The 18,014-nt window shown below is 34.2% G+C and overlaps 1 protein-coding gene across 1 annotated transcript in view; it reads right to left on the bottom strand.

Annotated features, from left to right (window-relative positions):
- Nucleotides 1-18,014, bottom strand: part of Nipped-A (Transcription-associated protein Nipped-A) — a 936,100-nt gene that overhangs the window by 568,110 nt on the left and 349,976 nt on the right. Inside the window, exon 27 of the mRNA XM_090393977.1 lies at nucleotides 13,174-13,448. Coding sequence (XP_090250103.1) covers nucleotides 13,174-13,448 — 275 coding nt within the window. The remainder of the gene's footprint in view (nucleotides 1-13,173; nucleotides 13,449-18,014) is intronic.

The raw sequence follows: 18,014 nt of genomic DNA on the forward strand, positions 1-18,014 counted from the left end.
ATTAATTATATTTTTCCGTAAGTTACATGTATTAACACACACTTCTCTTCATTTAAAAGTTTGGACCCTTCTTCATTCATATACAAGATGTCAGAAAGGATGGATAGCTGGAACCCACCTGAATCATGGAAGAGAATAACTTGTATCATGATGATTCGTGCCTGCCATCAAAATAAGGATATTACGACTGCTGCCCAATGCTCCCTGAATACAGTAAAAACAACCAGGCATGAACTAGAGACTTGCAATGGTGACTACGAGGATGTAGCAAGAAGAAAGATCCCTAGCAGACGATCTGATTGCGTTCGTACAGCAGAATTCCTCGCAAATCTGCAGGAACAGGTGTTGAAGAACCCTGGCATTGGAATTCGGGCTTTGTTCGTGGAGTTGCTAACTGTAGTCAAGCCCTGGATAACAAGGGTAGCCAATGGTAGGCCGTATGTATGGCAGCAGGATTCGGCCCCTTGCCACACCTCTGGGAAAAGTCAAAAATGGTTGTCTGAAAATTTCTACGACTTCACCAGTCCAAATGTTTGGCCTCCAAACTCCCCAAGCCTTAACCTCATGGATTATTTTGTATGGGGCGCAGTTGAAAAAGACACCAATCGCACTTCCAGTAATACAAAAGCCCAGTTAATGGATAAAATTAAAACAGTTTTTGCGGCCCTTCCCAGGGAGACTGTAGCATCAGCTTGTTCGAGGTTCCGAAGCAGAATTGAAGCTGTGATCGATGCTAATGGTGGTTATTTTGAGTAAATCTTGTTGATAGTATTGTAATTAACTCTGCCTGTAATGTTTTTTTGTCAATTCATTAAATTTAATAGATACAAAGATTTTCTTTTTCCTTACGAAACTGTCAAATTTATCCCGAACACCCTGTATATGGTTCTGAAGGTGACAGTATACCATGAGGATCAGACCTAAATCCATTGTTATTCAATCTTTCTTTACATTAATGATATTGGGAAGGATATGACAAGAGAAACACAAGTATTTGCTGATAATGCAAAGATAGGCAGTGTAATCAGGAATGTGACTGTTATTCAGTGTTTGCAAAATGATTTGAATACAATTGAATTGACAGTATGTGAAAATGGCTGTCATTTCAATGTTAATAAATGTAAAGTTATGCACTTTACTGTAATGAGATATCCAATGGCATAGTACACTGGTGGGATTATGCTAGAAGAAACTGATCAGACTAGGGATCTTGAAGTTTTAGCAATAGGAAGTTGGAGCTCAAAGGCCTTATTAGCAAACATTGCAAATGCAACTCAGAAGTTAACTGCACATGGCCTCGATACCACATCACTTGGACTACTGTGTGTAGTCTTTCTTTTGTTCCCATGGTGATACTGATATTGGAATTTTGCAATACAGACTGTGTAAACAGATTGAAAATTTGCAGACTGCACATACTAGCAAACAGAAGAAAGAGGAGTCATATGGTTTAAAAGATAGGCTGTCATTTGAGAACTTAAAAACTTCTCAAAGGGCCATAGAGGATACCAGTGGATAGAAATTTTAATTTTACAGGTTTGAGAATGAATGCACACCTAACTACAATTCAAAGAATTATTGATAACTATCATACTTCTACCAGATCACAATCCAACATGAAAAGAATTCAAACACTACCTTAAAGAAACCTCCAAAGAAATAGATAGATTCTTCACAAATTCAATCTATACACTTCCTTCAAACCAACTCAGAAACTGTCTTCCTCCTTGCTATCTACGAACGATACATTACCACATCTTTTCTCACAAAGTGTCTATCAGGCTCTACTCATATCATCTTTGCTATTTTGGGCAGACTGGCCATTCTGCCTTGATTGGAATTGGACAAGTCTGGCCTTGCTTTTCATGCTATTGATACTAGGTACAGAGATCTTTGGAATCAGACAAAGCATCTTCATTCCAACAAGTTCAAATATGATTATCGTTTCTTTGAAATTGAAAAGCTAGGAAATCATCTGCATCGTAACTGCTTAGACTGCATGCCAACCTCTAAATTTTGGGAAAGGTTCATTATTAATTGTTGATAATTTTTTATTTATGCCACTTTCACAATGGTTCCTTTGAACTCTAATAGCAATCATATAACTCAGCTGCAACTGAGACATGTGCTAGTATGCACATGCTTATTATTGTGATGAATTTTGAAAGTAGTTACTGGTCTGGCACCTTGATGATGATGTCCATCTAAGCTGGATAATATTGGAATTTTTGAATAAAATTCCATACATTTTTTTGTTATATGTGTAAGCCATGAAAGTATTTAAATAAATATGAAGGAAATGCTTGCAGTTTTGTTCAAGTTAATGGAAATAATATTGCATAGGAACTACCAGTGGAATATTTGTAATGATTTAAAAGAAACAGCATGTTGGTTAGCAAAAAAATGTATACTTTATTTTTTTTTTAAAAAAGTGAGAGAGCAAGGGAACAACACAACATTACATCAAGATCGAGGACACATCGATTTTGAAAAGAGTTTATACCAGGAAGAGAACCCATAAAAAGAAGTTCATCATGAAGTCCATAAAATATTTCTTGGAGTGGATGATGAGCATCAATGATGCTTGGCAAGATATTGCTAAAGAATTTGAGAAAAATACAAGTTCTCCAAAAATTTCACAATTCAAACTAAAGGTAATACCTAAACTTGTGATTTAGTAATCACAATTCTTCATCTTTAAGTTTTTAAAGATGAAGAATTGGAGAACAGTCTCAAAATTAATCAACAAATCACAGAACTGGAAATCATTTTGAGATACTGTTGAAGAGTTTTGGACTACTATAAAGCTCAAAGTTAAAGAACTGTCAATGGAGCTAGGATGTCACAGAAAATTAATTTCCTTCATTCCACATACACTTTGTGAAATCCTGGGTGAGTGATGAGCAGCTGTTTTCTTCAAAGAGAAACAAATGAAGATGCTTATATAAAGATGGTGGAAATTACCTATAGCAAACTTATAGGGACTAAAGGAATCTGTCATAGTTTTTTTTAGAGAATGAATTCAATATACTGTGTTTGTTATATTCAAAGGCAACTGTACTGAAGAACCCTTTCAAGTGTAAAGTAAAATTTCTTTTTTTATTTCTTTAATTTGTACTTGTATGTGGGCAGGCTGCTAAGACAACTTATATGATGAAATCCTCCATGCAAACGAAGAGAAACAGATTACATGAGATATGGATTACACATGTCGCCTCATTTCCATCTGAAATCAGAAAAATTATACAGATTTTTCTTAAATAAACTCAAATTTCAGTTTCTTCAAACATTACTTATCTCAGTTTTCCCAATTACACTCTATTTAAATCTTTCTGTCTTAAACATAACATCTTGTGCATAGGTTTGCTCTGAGATACAAGGACAGAGAATTTTCAACATAGAATCTCCTCATTTGTATCTTCTTTGTGTAAAAATCTCTCCTTCATTCTGACAAATTCAGTTACTCTCGCTTTCTCTCATTGCTACCAACTATACTGAACTTTTTGATTTAATTTCTTTAAATGCTGATTGTCTCCAGTCCAGCCTTCCAGGATTGAAATCTTCCTAAGATTTTAATATGACAGCATTGAAATCTTAGGAAATCGAGTCCCTTATCCAAAAGAGCTATTACCTACACAAATAGTTCACAACCAGATAATCCTAACCACTGTCTAAACACTCTTCTTCTCTTGTAATTTATGTAAGTACCTGTAAAGGTTGTTCATCTTCTAGGCAACTGAGATCAAAATCTGGTATTGTTTCTTCTTCTATGAGAAATATTCACACAGTTCACTTATCATACATGTGTTGCTGTGATTATAAGAATGCCAAGTTGGATGATCTTTGTGATTTAAAGATTAAATTAATAATGACATGGAAAAGATCTATTCCTGATCCTTCTTTATGTTCTCATTGATTATTTAAGCTTTGGTTCTCTAAGAAGTGCATGAAGGCTGCAATAAAGAACTGAGCATACTGCAATTGGCTTTGATCAAAATCTTTTTCTATATATACCAAAGCTTGAAATAACTAATCAAGTTATCGAAACATCCAAAATTCATTTTCAAAGACTAAAAGCAGGCATCATGTCCAATGTCAGTAGCTTTTGTGCAACATTGCTTCCACTCCATTCAGATGGTTCTATTGAATCATTACCCATAGAAAATTTAAACCTACTGCTTTCTTACATTTCCTCAAATTCTTGCATAGATTATCTCAATACATGTCATTTCAACCATGCAGCATTCAATGCCTACTTTGCTTTTTCATCAGAAAGAGATATCAGAAGACTTATGCACAAAGTGGATACCATAAAAGTCTCCTGGTCCTGATGACAATTCTGATTATGCTATAGGTTTTTACTCTAGATTATGTGATCAGATCTGCTCAAATGCCTTAGAAATATCAAAAACATCCTTTTTCATGACATTTATCCAAAGATAGATAACACAAGCAAGAACAACTTTGTTGATATATACAGCAGCAGCAGCAACAGACTCTGTATTGGCAATATAGATATCAATATTCAGATATCTATATTGCCAATATATCACTATCAATGTTAAGAATGGACTAAAGTGAGTGAAACTGGACAGTAATTTGATTTAGTAGCTTGTAAATTACTCCATATTCAATCCATTCACACAAAATGAAATGGATCTGTGAAATCAAATTACTGTCCAATTTTACTCACTTCAGTCCTTAAAAAAAAAAAAAAAATAATAATAATTTACTGTTATGCTAATTGCCAATACAGATTCTGCTGTGTAACAGCAAAGGTGTTCTTGCTTATGTTATCCATATTTTGGACAAATGTCATGGAATATATTGGTTTTGATATCTCTAAGGCATCTGATCAGGTTTGATACAAAGGTCTCTGAAGTAAGCTCTTACCTCAGAGCAAGAAGTGGACATAAAGCTATTGTTGGAACATCCTTCTTGGCTCTATGGCTCACCATCTTGTTGTACTGTTGTTCTTAATAAAATCAATTAATTGCTGGTTGATTACTAATCAAAATATAGGGAAATTTATATTTATACTGCACCACCCTACATTTAAATTAGTCTATGTAAAATAGTAGAATCAATCTTCAATTAACTTAGCAGTCTCCTTATTCATACAGCCCGAATTTAATATTTTTCACTTAGGGCTCCCGCAAGGTTCGATCTCTTTATGAACGGTGCAATGAAAAAGAATCAGGCACACACAATATTGAAATCAACAAAATATTTAATACAAGGTTATATGACAAATACATAAATTTAACTTCGAAAATAAGATAATACAATTAACTTAGTTCTTCAGGCCAAAACATTCATATTAAATTAGACTTCAAATCTTCAGATACAAAATTCACAGTTCTCTCAATAACAAAGATTGTTCATGCTGATCAATACTACCGAATTTCTTGCTAAATAAATTTGCTGGTATCACTCAGTTACACTCTATATTTAACAATTAGCAAGCACTTATAACATTATTAATCGCAGCAGTTATTGCTTCAAGGGGAATTATTTTAACTTCGGCTAAATTCAGTGAAACACCACAGTAAATGTTAGGACATTCGAGATGGAGCTATCACTTAAACCTTTACACTGAAATAAAATAAAATAGGACTGTTCTTACCGGGATTAATCCTTAGCACATCAGATTCAATGTGAGCACATTTCAAACTTATATTCACTTATTACTCCAATGGAACACTATTCAAAAGGATTCTTCAAGGAGATAACTGAATTATTATTTATCGTGCTACACAATTCTTGACGGGCTTACTATAGGGCAGAATAATTTTTCTAAGTTTACTACTGTATAACAAGTTGAGATTTGTACAATCCTTCTTTAAAGCGATAAAGGAATACGTAGTAATTCTAAAACTTAGTGGATTTATTCTGAATCTTCTATTAATCTTCTGGTCTTTTAGTTATCCTATTACGGCACTAATTTTCTGTTACTGCCACCGCTGACTTTACTCTCAGCTATCTATAAGTTTTTCCCTCGTCTCTGTACACTTCCGAATGCTACTCCCTTGAATTCCCTGCCCTTCAGACTCCTTGACCACTTCTACCTCTCGCTTATATGCCTTCCTTCTTCCTGCCTAAAACTTGTTCACTCGTCCAACTCATTAATTTCTCTTCTCCCAATTATCGAAGCTCATGCATTATGCTCGCGCGTTCTATTTTATTTCTATCTCCATGGCAATGATCAAAACAGAACGTAAACATAAGCATTAGCGTTACATAAGGTTATACTTTTACACTGAGTAATGAAAAATAATAATAAAAATATTATAGTTACTTAATTTGTATTTCATTTCATTTACTACTAATAATAATAAAATATATGTTACAGTTTATATAAGACACATAAAAGTTACATACATAGAATTCCTCATAATATTATTGAAGGAATAAAGTAATAAGATAAATGTTATTTACTACAGAGTTCTTTTAATAGTATAATATACATTAAAATTATATAATTAAATAATAACTGATAAAATTCAAGGATAATACATGAATAATAAATCTTAAGCAAGGGACTAACAAACAATATTTAAACAAGTCTTGCTTGGTATATGGTAGATTATGTTAAATGTGAATGAAGAATAAAAACATACAAAACAATTTCATTCACAGTTATATAATAATAATAATAATAATAATTTACTGTTATGATGCTGGTGATATGTAAGGCTCTTTTCTTACACCAACTCTCTTCTTTCTAAAGATATTAATATCCCTTGACAGTTAACTGTGCTTCTTATTTTTCAATTCCAACAATAATAAATTTCTATCTGCAAGCTATTCTTCAATGGAGATCTGATCACAATGCAAATTCCAATGTTAGTAAAATTCAATTCTGTATCTTATTTCTTGCAAATAAGAACCTTTTGGTTCCATTCTTACTTTTGACTAACCCAAAGTCTCTGGACAAGATGTGATTTCTCTTTTTTGATAATTCTAACTTCCATTTTTTTGGAATAGAAATATTACAAATATTGCCTCCTCAGCGCTCAAGGTAGGTAGGATTGCTTTCTCTCAAGACATTACTTTACTTATGAACAGCTATTACTTTATACAAATCACAAATCTATCAAACACTGTTCTAACATTTGGTACAGCATAACATTAGTTTTTCATTTCACATTCTTTTTCACATTTCGCTTCACATTCTTGAAAATGGATGTTTAGTTTTTGTTGCTAGCATGTTGTATAAATGTCTGCATGACCAGTGTTCCCCTGTTCATCAGAATAACTATAAATAACTCCTATCCCACCTACTCTCTGCTAAATCTGTTAAAATATATGCAACAGCTATTTAACACTCCTTCACAGTTCAAACTCAAAGAAAATTTTTCTTCCTCTTGATTTCATTCCTTCTACTGCTGGTTTTCAGAATAGTCCTCCATCTTATCTCCTGAAGGATGTGCTCTAATGTTCTTCGAATCCAATGTTAACAACTTTCTTCTCCTCCTCAAATTTCTGTCCACCCACAGTACTATGTGCCATAGGTCAAACACTTCTCATGTATGGAATGAGCATAAAAAAAGCAAGTACTTCAATTTTGGTTGTATACATACATTTATTTATTTTATTTTTCTTTAATTTGCTCTTTCTCTCTCTTTTTAATGGCACACTTGAAAATGAATGCTGTGTTATAAAACAAACAATGTTTCCATTTTTTGATTTTACATAAAAGCATTGCTGAACCAATGCAATCAATTCCTCAGCAATAGTGCTTATCTTAAGAATATACCGTTCATACATCACAAATGGTAAACCTAACACAAATCATATCTCTACCTGCTTGAAATGCTGATAATCTTCTTTGCTTACCAAATATTTTGGACCTCTTTTTGATTAGTTTTACTTCCACATACACCATAGAGGTCACCTCTCCTCTACTCTCAGCAACTCACACCACAATCTTGTATGTCTCCTCTCTCACAGAACACTCCTGCTCCAACCACTTCCAACCTTGTATCCTCTAACACTACAAAGAAACCAATCTGGATGGATGCCCTGTGGAATTTCTACTCTTTCTTGGTCTAAATACTGCTTCCATTCACCTGAACTAACTCCTGCAGCAAACGAGTCACAAATTATTCTCACTGGCATGAAAGCCTTCATCCCTATTCAACCCATAATCCTCATCTGTTTTCCAAGCCCTTGTTCAACTAAAAGTGTATCAAAGCAGTCGAAGAAAAAATTCAGCTTAGACCATATGGCTTGCATCAAGAACTCCCACTTTATATTTTGCCTATATGCAAATTAGTCATTAGCAGATCCAAATCTGATTTTATAAAGGCCAAAGTGTAAAACTTGCCTCTGGTCCAAAGGAAGCCATGCCTTCTGATTTTTTGCTAAGGCTGTTGGATGCAATTTCTTCTCTCCTGCACTTCCACCTCTCTCTCTCTCTATCATTCTGATGGCATCACTGTTCCTTTACCCAAAGATAAACCATCTGGCATCACTCTTCCTCGAACTCCTGCATGGATAACCACTAAACAAATTATCATCCTTTGGTATCTCTGCCATCCTTTGTAAATGGGCAGCCAACATTCTTTCTAGCAGTTCTCTGCAAATCATAGTAGATGGCTCCCTCTCTTTGAACTTTACCTATCACTGACTCTGTTTCTGTATATAAATGACCTACTCACAATTACCACTATTTTTTTTTTTTTTTAAGATAAACAATTTAGGATGATGTTTACTGTTAGTCAACTGAGGGGAAAAAAAAAAAAAAATGCAAAGTAGAAAGGATATGCATGTGATTTTTATTGACCTAGAGAAAGTTTCCAACAAGCTTAGTATAAAACTGGTTTCTTAGGAAAAGAATTCCATTCAAATATATTAACCATTAAGGACAAATAGTGTTTTATAAGTGTGAGAAGCTTGTAGAGAAACAGCAGCATTTACTTTAATGCTATGCGTCCAGAGTTTGCACTTGTTTGCAATGGGGATGGATGACATAAGTGGTAATATACAATATGAAGAACTATGGTATTTAATGGTTGTTGCAGATGATTCAGTATCGATTGACAAGTCATGACCAAAGTTAAACGATAACTGGAACTGTAGAGGAAAAATCAAAAATTAAAAGATACATGTTAGTAGACAGAATATATATTATATATAATGTGCACCTTTAGCGAGAAAAAATATAGATGTGACTACAATTATTATACATGATGAGAATACTGGTTGGTTGAATTAATTTTAAGGTCTTGGGTCTTAAGGTTGAAGAGAATGGGGTAAATTGATGAAGATATTACAAGTGGAAATGAGAATCAGAGAAGTAGAAACAGACCTGTGAGATTTATGAGAGAAGACTGCCAATAAGACTAAAAGGTTTTAAAGATAGTGATAAAGCCAGCTATGATGTATTATCATAGCTGGCTTACCATGCATAGATAAAATTAGCTACATGGGAGAAAGAATACAGGAACAACTTCTAATGACCACAAAATGACCAAATTAATATGTGATGATTTGGGACAAGAGAATGAGGCTAATCTAATTATGTCCATTAACTGTCTTACTTGGCTGATATATGAACAATAAAAGCTTAATTCAAATTTTCAGGAGGAAAAATTCCTGCTAACTCAACATGAAACCAGTCAACTCATCTTCAGTTGAAAGAGCACTTAAGCATTCCCACATTATACAGGGATTTGGATCCAGAACTTTCCACCTGAAGGGCATGCCTTTAAAAGACCTCATGTGAAGATTCTCATGCCTAAACATATCTTGGTGATAATTCCACTCCCACTATTACTACTCCGCTAAAATAGATAAACGTATGGGTTACTCATAAACCAGTCTAAAATCTTGGTAACATGCACAGGCAAAACCAGCTGATGTTATGAAATCCTTTTTTTTTCAGGAGAGAGAGAGAGAGAGAGAGAGGGGGGGGGGGTATATGTGCAAGTGGGAGATTACAGGAACATTGGTCATAAAAGAAATCTTATCTAATTGCGCATCTAACAGCAGTCAACCATATTCAGTGGACTCATCTGTTGCTACATTTTCTTATTTCGAAAATAATTTCTTCAAATGCTGCTTTAAAGAATCAAGTGAGATCACCTCTATCATATGGAATTCTAAATAAGATTCAAGGCTTAATCCAGCACATCCAAATGTCTAATCACAGGAGCCTTCACATCATCAAAGTAAAGAAAGAAGCAGAGACAGGCAGTTGATGAGAGAAATATTCCACATGAACAGAAGTCCACTGTCCACAACCAATACTTTTATATGCATTTGAATTGAAACATAATACATAAAACAAGTGATATTAATTTTCCCTTCCATTTATTATTAATATTTACAATCAGAGACTTCCAGCAAGGCAAAGACTCACTGAGGGAGAACACGTTACCCACGCTGGCTATCCAACCTTTTCTCTGAACTCATTCACACCAGATACACACATTACCTCCTAAGGCAAACGCTCAAATCCTGCACCACTCTATGAGAGAAAAATCTAGCTCTTACCCGATTCAAACAGTCTAGAAAAGCGAGCTAGTTTTCAACATAGATGCAACTATGTTGCATCTATGTTGAAATCAACTGATTTATCAACTTCCTTGATGCACTCTTGTTCTCTCTTCGACCTCTATAAAATGAAAAATTCCATTTACTAGTATTCTGTTGATCCTTTCATAAGTTGTCTTTCATATCACTCCTCTTTCTCCTATTTGCTAGTGTCTCCATTCAAATTCTCAATCAGCTCTCATAATCTACATTCCACAGTCCTAACATCTTTACCATTCTCCACTGCATCCTCTCCTTTGTATGTACAAACACCTAAGAAACCAAGATATCATATCTACACACAATACTCCAGGTGAAGATATCTTAAGGCCATGTGAAGAGGCAAAATGACTTTCTTATGTAAGTATGGCAATGTTTATTTCATTATTGCAATTATACACTAAGTTGCATTTGCAGTCTTTGTTATATGGTACCTGAAATTAAACTTCCTATCTACTAAAATTCCAAGATCCCTAAGCATGATAATTTTCTTCCAGAATAATCCCATCAATATAACAGACAATTGGATATTTCATTACATCAACTTACATAACTTTGAATTTACTAATGCTGAACTGACAGCCTTTTCCACATTTCTATCTATTCAAATCATTCTGCTGAATGTACTGCATGTCAGTCACATTCTTCATTACTCAGTCTATATCTGCATCATCAGCAAAACACAATTTCTCTGTCAAATTGATCATTTATGTGTAATAAATTTATAAAGAACCAAACATATTTAGCAAAACATGTTAGGAACTCAATCTAAGTTAATCTGAATTAACGATAACAAATGACAATTATTCTTACTTCGGCTAATTTGTTATAAAACATACAAATGCTAGAAAGATATTCATATCTTTCCATATGTCAGATGAAAGCCTTTGGAAGTGGCCAAAGGCTCATAGCAGTAATGTGTTCTGAAATATTTTATTTATTCTCATCCAAGCACATGGTGTAATTACCATTGGCACTGTGTGCCCAATTTAGGTTGGGCATGCTGCCAAGTGGCTTATGCGACCTATGCAATGAAATTCTCGTCAGTTTGACTGTATGATTGCATTCTCACTGATGTGTGAAGGTGTTAAGAGTGCACGATACATCAGCGATCATCTTAATTGGTCGAATGCAATTAATTGCAGGATAACTTTGAATATTTTAATTTATCAATTAATATTATGTTAAATAGTGAACAGATGGCATCAAAGGCAATATCATATTAAAAACAATATTAGGAAAGAACTTGAAATTGTCAGCATCCAGGAATGTTAGCTGAGCTAATCTCAGGTGGTATGGTCACTTAAACAGAATGGGAAAGGAAAGATTAGCAAAACAAGTGTTCTCTGCCAGGTTGGCAGCAAAACGACCAAGAGGAAGACCAAGGTACAGGTGGATTGATATAGTAAGAAGACAGAAATATAAGATCTGATAATGTTGGAGTCTTGACAGATAACAGATTGATTTGGAGGAAAATTGTAGATAGAAAGTTAGTAATGATGCAAGTTTTTCATGTAGTATTATCATATCTTGTACATCCCTTGAGGGTATATGTCAGGAATCTGATGATGACATTTTAAATATGAAAAGAATAAAGGTCAAATGAAATAATAGCTATGCTTCATTATCAGTGACAAATACTAAGAGTGAGACACGGATAATTTCAATTTTGATAAGATTTTTAAATACAACCATATAATATGCAGAGAAATCTGAAAAAGTAATCACTAGGGAAATTATTATTTTTCTAGATGGAATCAAAGGAAGGCTGAAATGACTTGTTTTACTTATTTATATAAAAGGTCCAACTTGTTCGACTATAATCATGCAATCCGCAAAAGCTCTAGCAGAAAACAAGACATTCAGTAGATGTCAACAGTTTCCAGTTGTAAATATGGGCAAAAAAGTTATAAAATATTTATAGAAGCCTTGTCTATATCGGTGTCCAGAACACATCAGTTCACACTTCACACACATGCAAAACGGATGAAACTCAGAAAACAAAAACAGGAACTTATGATAAATGACAACATTCAATTGGATTGCTTCACACAATAACCAATCGCAGCCCACTTCTTGGTGCTATTGTCTCAACAAACTCTTCTGGGTGGTTTAAAACCACTGGAACCACTGCAGTGTTTGTATTTGTGACCACACATCTGGACTATTAATGTGAATGTGATGCAATGTTTTTACGTCGAAAGCTGTCCTCTTCATGAAGCATTAGTATATTGTGTTTAATTTCAGGAATCATGCAAAACCAGGAAACAATTAGGGGAGTCTTTAACAGGAATAAATGCAAAAAATATTGGTGATATTGCTATTCCATGGATGTGCACAGCACACCTAGTACAGCCTGAATATATGCAGTTTAAAATAATGTAAAACACTTAGCTTTGCATCATAATGCCATGTACATGAGATGCATGAAAATTTGTATCCCCATTAAAGTTATGTCTCACCAATGTAACTTTAGCAGATAGACTTTGAAAAAAAAGTTACATTGGTGAAAAATAACTTTTTTCATCTTTCCTTGTAGTAAAATGTGATATAGTCATAAACCATTCTTACTAAGTCATCAAAAATATTTTAAATCTAGTTTACTAAGAAAATATGCAAGCAACACTAACTCACCCTTTCTTTTGAAAATAGTATGATAGATGCAGCATCCAATATGATAATAAGAGCCAAATGACCAGGTTTACATAGTTCTTTCTCTTCATGGCCCATAATGGCTGCTAGTGCATCTACTAAGACAAATGGATCCATCCCTTTATAGTCTCTTTGTTGTCCATTTGTGTTGGCAAAGGGTCCACACTGCTGAGCAATAGCCACCATGGTATAATGTCGCACTAAAGATACCATAAATGGCAAAACCACAGACCTTAATTCCTTAATAGCTGCAGCAACTGAAAGGGGAAAATGCATTATATACTCCCTATAGTTGGATAACCATAAAACAATGTTTACTTTTTTTAAAAAATTATTTTTCCATAGCTTATGAGAACATGACTTGCTATGGTATTTCCTGATTTAAAGGTGATGAATTCCACATAGGAGCTTATCTGTTATTAGTGTTTGATTAAGGATTTCACAGACATGACTTATCCTTCACATGTGACCATACAGTTGAGATTTGCTTACAGCAGACACCAGGCAAAAATCCTTTCAATATCAATGCATTTATTTCAAAGTTAATTTTTCATACAGGTTCTAAACTGATACAGAAAAAATAATAATAATCATAAAAAAAAATTCTCAAAAGGCTTCATCTTGGAAGAGAAAACTATTAAAAGAAAGAAAAATAAATATCTTTGTTTTATAGATAAAACAATGTTGGCCTTTGAAACTTATAAATCTGAAAAGTGATTCAGTACTTATGACATTACCATACAAAACGAATATACAGGACAAATGGCTAGAGATTGTTTTAAATAATACAATACCAAGGCAACTCTCATATTAAAAGTAATATTAAACTACTTAAGTAGAAAGAGCTAATAAGCTTCATTTCGGCAATGAAAACATTACTTAATTAAGGGGATATTAAATCCCACAGTTTTAAAACCGAATAAGAAACTCAAAGATTGGATGAGTACAATACCGGACGAGTCGTCCAGTATTGTACTACGTACTAGGATCACTTGCTTTGGCTAACGCTAGTGTCGCCGATACTTTATAGTTTACTATATTCGGCAAGAAACTCTCTGATTCCAATCTTTGAGTTTCTTATTTGGTTTTAAAACTATGTGGGATTTAATATCCCCTTAAGTAATATTAAACTCCTATTCTTATAAGCTCTCATTTTTGTCAGCCTAGTTGGCCAAGTAGTTAACATACTTGCTCTCCAACCAACAGGTTCAAATCTCGCAGTGGGTGTGATTATCTTTAGGTGGGAGATAAAGGTCATCACCCAGTTGAGACCACATTCCCACTTATTGGAGACCTGAAGTGGTTTGAAAAGTTCCATGTTTGATCTCTAGAGCACGGTTTTAAGATATTTAAAAATACAATATATGTATATATAATTGATAAGATAGGAAAAAAAAAATTTAGTGCATTCATGGTATAAAATGTACTACAGGTTTGCAAAGAACAACAACAACCCTAATTTTGGTTTAGATATATAGACAACATTTTTGACGTGTGGCCTCACAGCAGATTTGTGACCTTCAGTTTTAGCCAAATCAATACTTTACACTCGTAGCAAGTTTACCATGGAAATTGAAAAACAGAATTGAAAAATAAATTATCCTTTTTAGACCTCCTTCTCATCCATTCACCATCAGATATTTTAACTATTTTTTTTTTTCAAAATATAGTGTTTGATTGTTGTCATTTTATTGGCAATTTTATTCATTTAATTGTTAATGAAACTCATTAATTATCTCACAAAGATAAATGTTTAAGCAAAGTGATATGAAAGAAAAATAAATAAGTTAATTAAATATTGCATGTAAACTAATAAAATGTCTATCATATAAAGCTCAATGGTGTGAGATATCCAAATAGAAAAAATAAAAAGCCAATCTTCTCTGCATTATCTCTCTCATATCTATGTGCATTCACTGGCTGGTTTAATCTTTTTTCAATGACTTAAAAAAGCTCTGCTACTTCTTTCTTTATCTAACTTTCACCTTCATCTGAAAGCTAGATGATATTCGAACCCTGATCTTTTCAAGCAAGAAGGTATTGTCACTAAAGAATGAGCTACAAGTTCTAACATTAATGTTGTCGAATCAAAATCAAATAAGTAATCATATTATGAATGAGATATTATGCATTATATAGATATATTTCCATGAGTAGTATAAGGTGCAGGCAAGAAGGGTGACCAGTATGGTAAAGAAGGCCACTACTAAATATGAGAGAAAGCTAGTTGATAAAGCCAAAGGAATAAAGAGTTTTTTTTTTTTGTTATGTGGCAAGTAAAAGGCAGAATGACTTTAAAATGTGTTGATGGTAGGGAGATAACAGAAACAAACCAAACAGTTGAATTACTAATTAAGCATTTTGCAGATGTATCATCTAGGTGGTGACATTGCAATGCCACATATGACATTAATTAACAGGAGAACAGAGGTTGGAGAAATGAAAGTGCTTAAAAAGAATGTAGAACCTCAATACAAACATAGCCATGGGATTACATGGCGTATCGACCCATGTATTACAAGAATGTGCAAGAGAATTATCAGCTACTCTGACTAAGCTGTTTAATTTAGGCCTCAGCAATGGGAAAGCAGAAATGGAGTGGAAAGTGGGCAAAATAGTCCATTTGCTTAATGAGGCTCCAAAACAGAAATAGCAAATTATAGGCTAATCAGCATCTTGGAAATGGTGATTAACGTACTAGAAAAACTGGTGAAAGGCAGAATTCAGAACTGCATGGATAGAAATACGATACTCTATAAGGGACAACATGGTGTTGTGAAGGGTAGGCTTGCTTTAGTAATTTGCTTACTAAGGGAAATGGCTACTCAATGATATTGCTAGACTTCGCAAAAGTATTTGACAAGATTCCACATAGAACTCTATTGCATAAATTGGAATATATAGGGATATGAATCTGGTGATTTGGATTAGAGGATGGCTGATGGACAGATATCAAAGAGTGGTTTATGAAGAATCTGGATCCAGGAGAAGGCAAGTGACCAGTAATGTACCACAGGGCTCAGTACTTGGTCCTCTGTATCAATGGTATGAGAAAATTATTTGGTAGGAAATATTCAGTTGTTTACTGATGATGCTAAACTGAGAAAAGCAAATGGTAAATGAAGATGATGCAGAGATCCTGCAGGAAGACCTTAAACAGACTAGAAGCACGGGCAAAGGTAAATGTAGCCAAGTGTAAGGTGATGCACTTCGGGAAGTGTTTGCAAGCTGTGTACTATATGGATAGAAATATAATCATACCTGGCAGGAAACTGGCCAGGGACTTGGGTATGATTGTAAACAGGGAGTTGAGGTTTAGAGGGCATATTGTTAAGGTACCAAAACAGCACATCAGATTACATGATTGTTGAAGAACACAGTAACAAGAAGGGACAAATAGGTTATTGTTTCTCTATACAAGACTTTAAGGCCACATGTGGACTACTGTGCATAGATCTTGACTACCAGATTCTGTGGAGATGAAGTTCTGGAGAGGATCCAGAGGCAAGTTTCAAAATTGTGGGAGGTCTGCAGAATGCTCCCTATAAGAACAGATGGATGGTCTGTAGGCTTCAAAAATTAGCTGATAGTTGAAAAGGAGGTGACATGATAGAAGCATTCATGTTATTAAAGGAGTTTTATAGGATTGACACTTAATCCATGTTTCAGTACAAGGCAAGAAGGGAGGGAACAAGCAGTGACTAGAGGAAGTTGTGTAAGAGTATGGTTAGCAAGTATATTAAAACTTGATTTTTTACTTGGAGGGTGATGAATGGGTGGAATGGGTGGCCATAGGTGGTTGTGGGGTACTTCAGTGAATGAGTTTAAGGAGAGGAATGGTAGGCATTGTGAATAACAGATCTGCACAATGAGTCTTCTGACTTCATGAATATACCTGTATAATAATATGCATCATGTATGCATGATTAAGTGATGTTGACTGGTTGTTCCTACCAAGGTGAATAGGTGGACGGGGTCTGCTGCAAGTGAGACAGACTGTGGAAGAAGAAGAAATCAACTTAAAAAGTTACATCTACAATAGCTCTGAGCAATGCTTCAAGCAATTACACAAGAGGGCCTTCTAAAAGCAACAGGAAACAAATCTGATTACAAAAAAAAACAGCAAAATAACTGATATGTGTGTGCTGTAAAAATAAACCCTTGCATGGCCAATTTCTTTGAGATACTGAGGAAAAAACTGACATGAACAAGACATGGCAATGGCTACAATATGGATATATTTAAAAAAAAATGGATTTATTCTAGCAGCTCAAGAAAAGGCATTACAAACTAATGCAATCAAAGCAAAAATTTTGAACATCAACAATAACAGAAAATGCAGATTATGCAAACAGAAAGATGAAACTAGAACATCTAATCAGTATCTGCAGCATGATAGCTCAAATTGACTATAAATATTGCCATGATCAAGTGGCCAAAATAATTCATTGGCATGTATGCAAAAAATATGACTTTCCTACTTCTGATAACTGGTGTCAGTATAAAATAGAGACAGTACTGGAAAACAAAATAGCAAAAATTCTCTGGGACTTTAGAATACAAACTGATCAGCATTTGGAACACAATAGACCTGACATCACAAATTATCGAACATTGATAATTTGTGATTAATTGAGGTTTGGTTTATTGATATTGCAGAATCCAGTGATATCAACATGAACAACAAAGAACTGGAAAAAATTACTAAATATCGAGATCTGGCAATCAAAGTTGGCCGGCTGTGGCTTAAATACACCAAAGTCATCCCAATAGTTATCAGAACACTTGGTGCAATTTCAAAGATGCTATTCAACTAATTACAG

Source organism: Typopeltis vanoorti, chromosome 6 (genome assembly GCF_054136105.1).
Source record: "Typopeltis vanoorti isolate ZY-2024b chromosome 6, IOZ_Tvanoo_1.0, whole genome shotgun sequence".
Classification (NCBI taxonomy): Eukaryota; Metazoa; Arthropoda; class Arachnida; order Uropygi; family Thelyphonidae; genus Typopeltis; species Typopeltis vanoorti.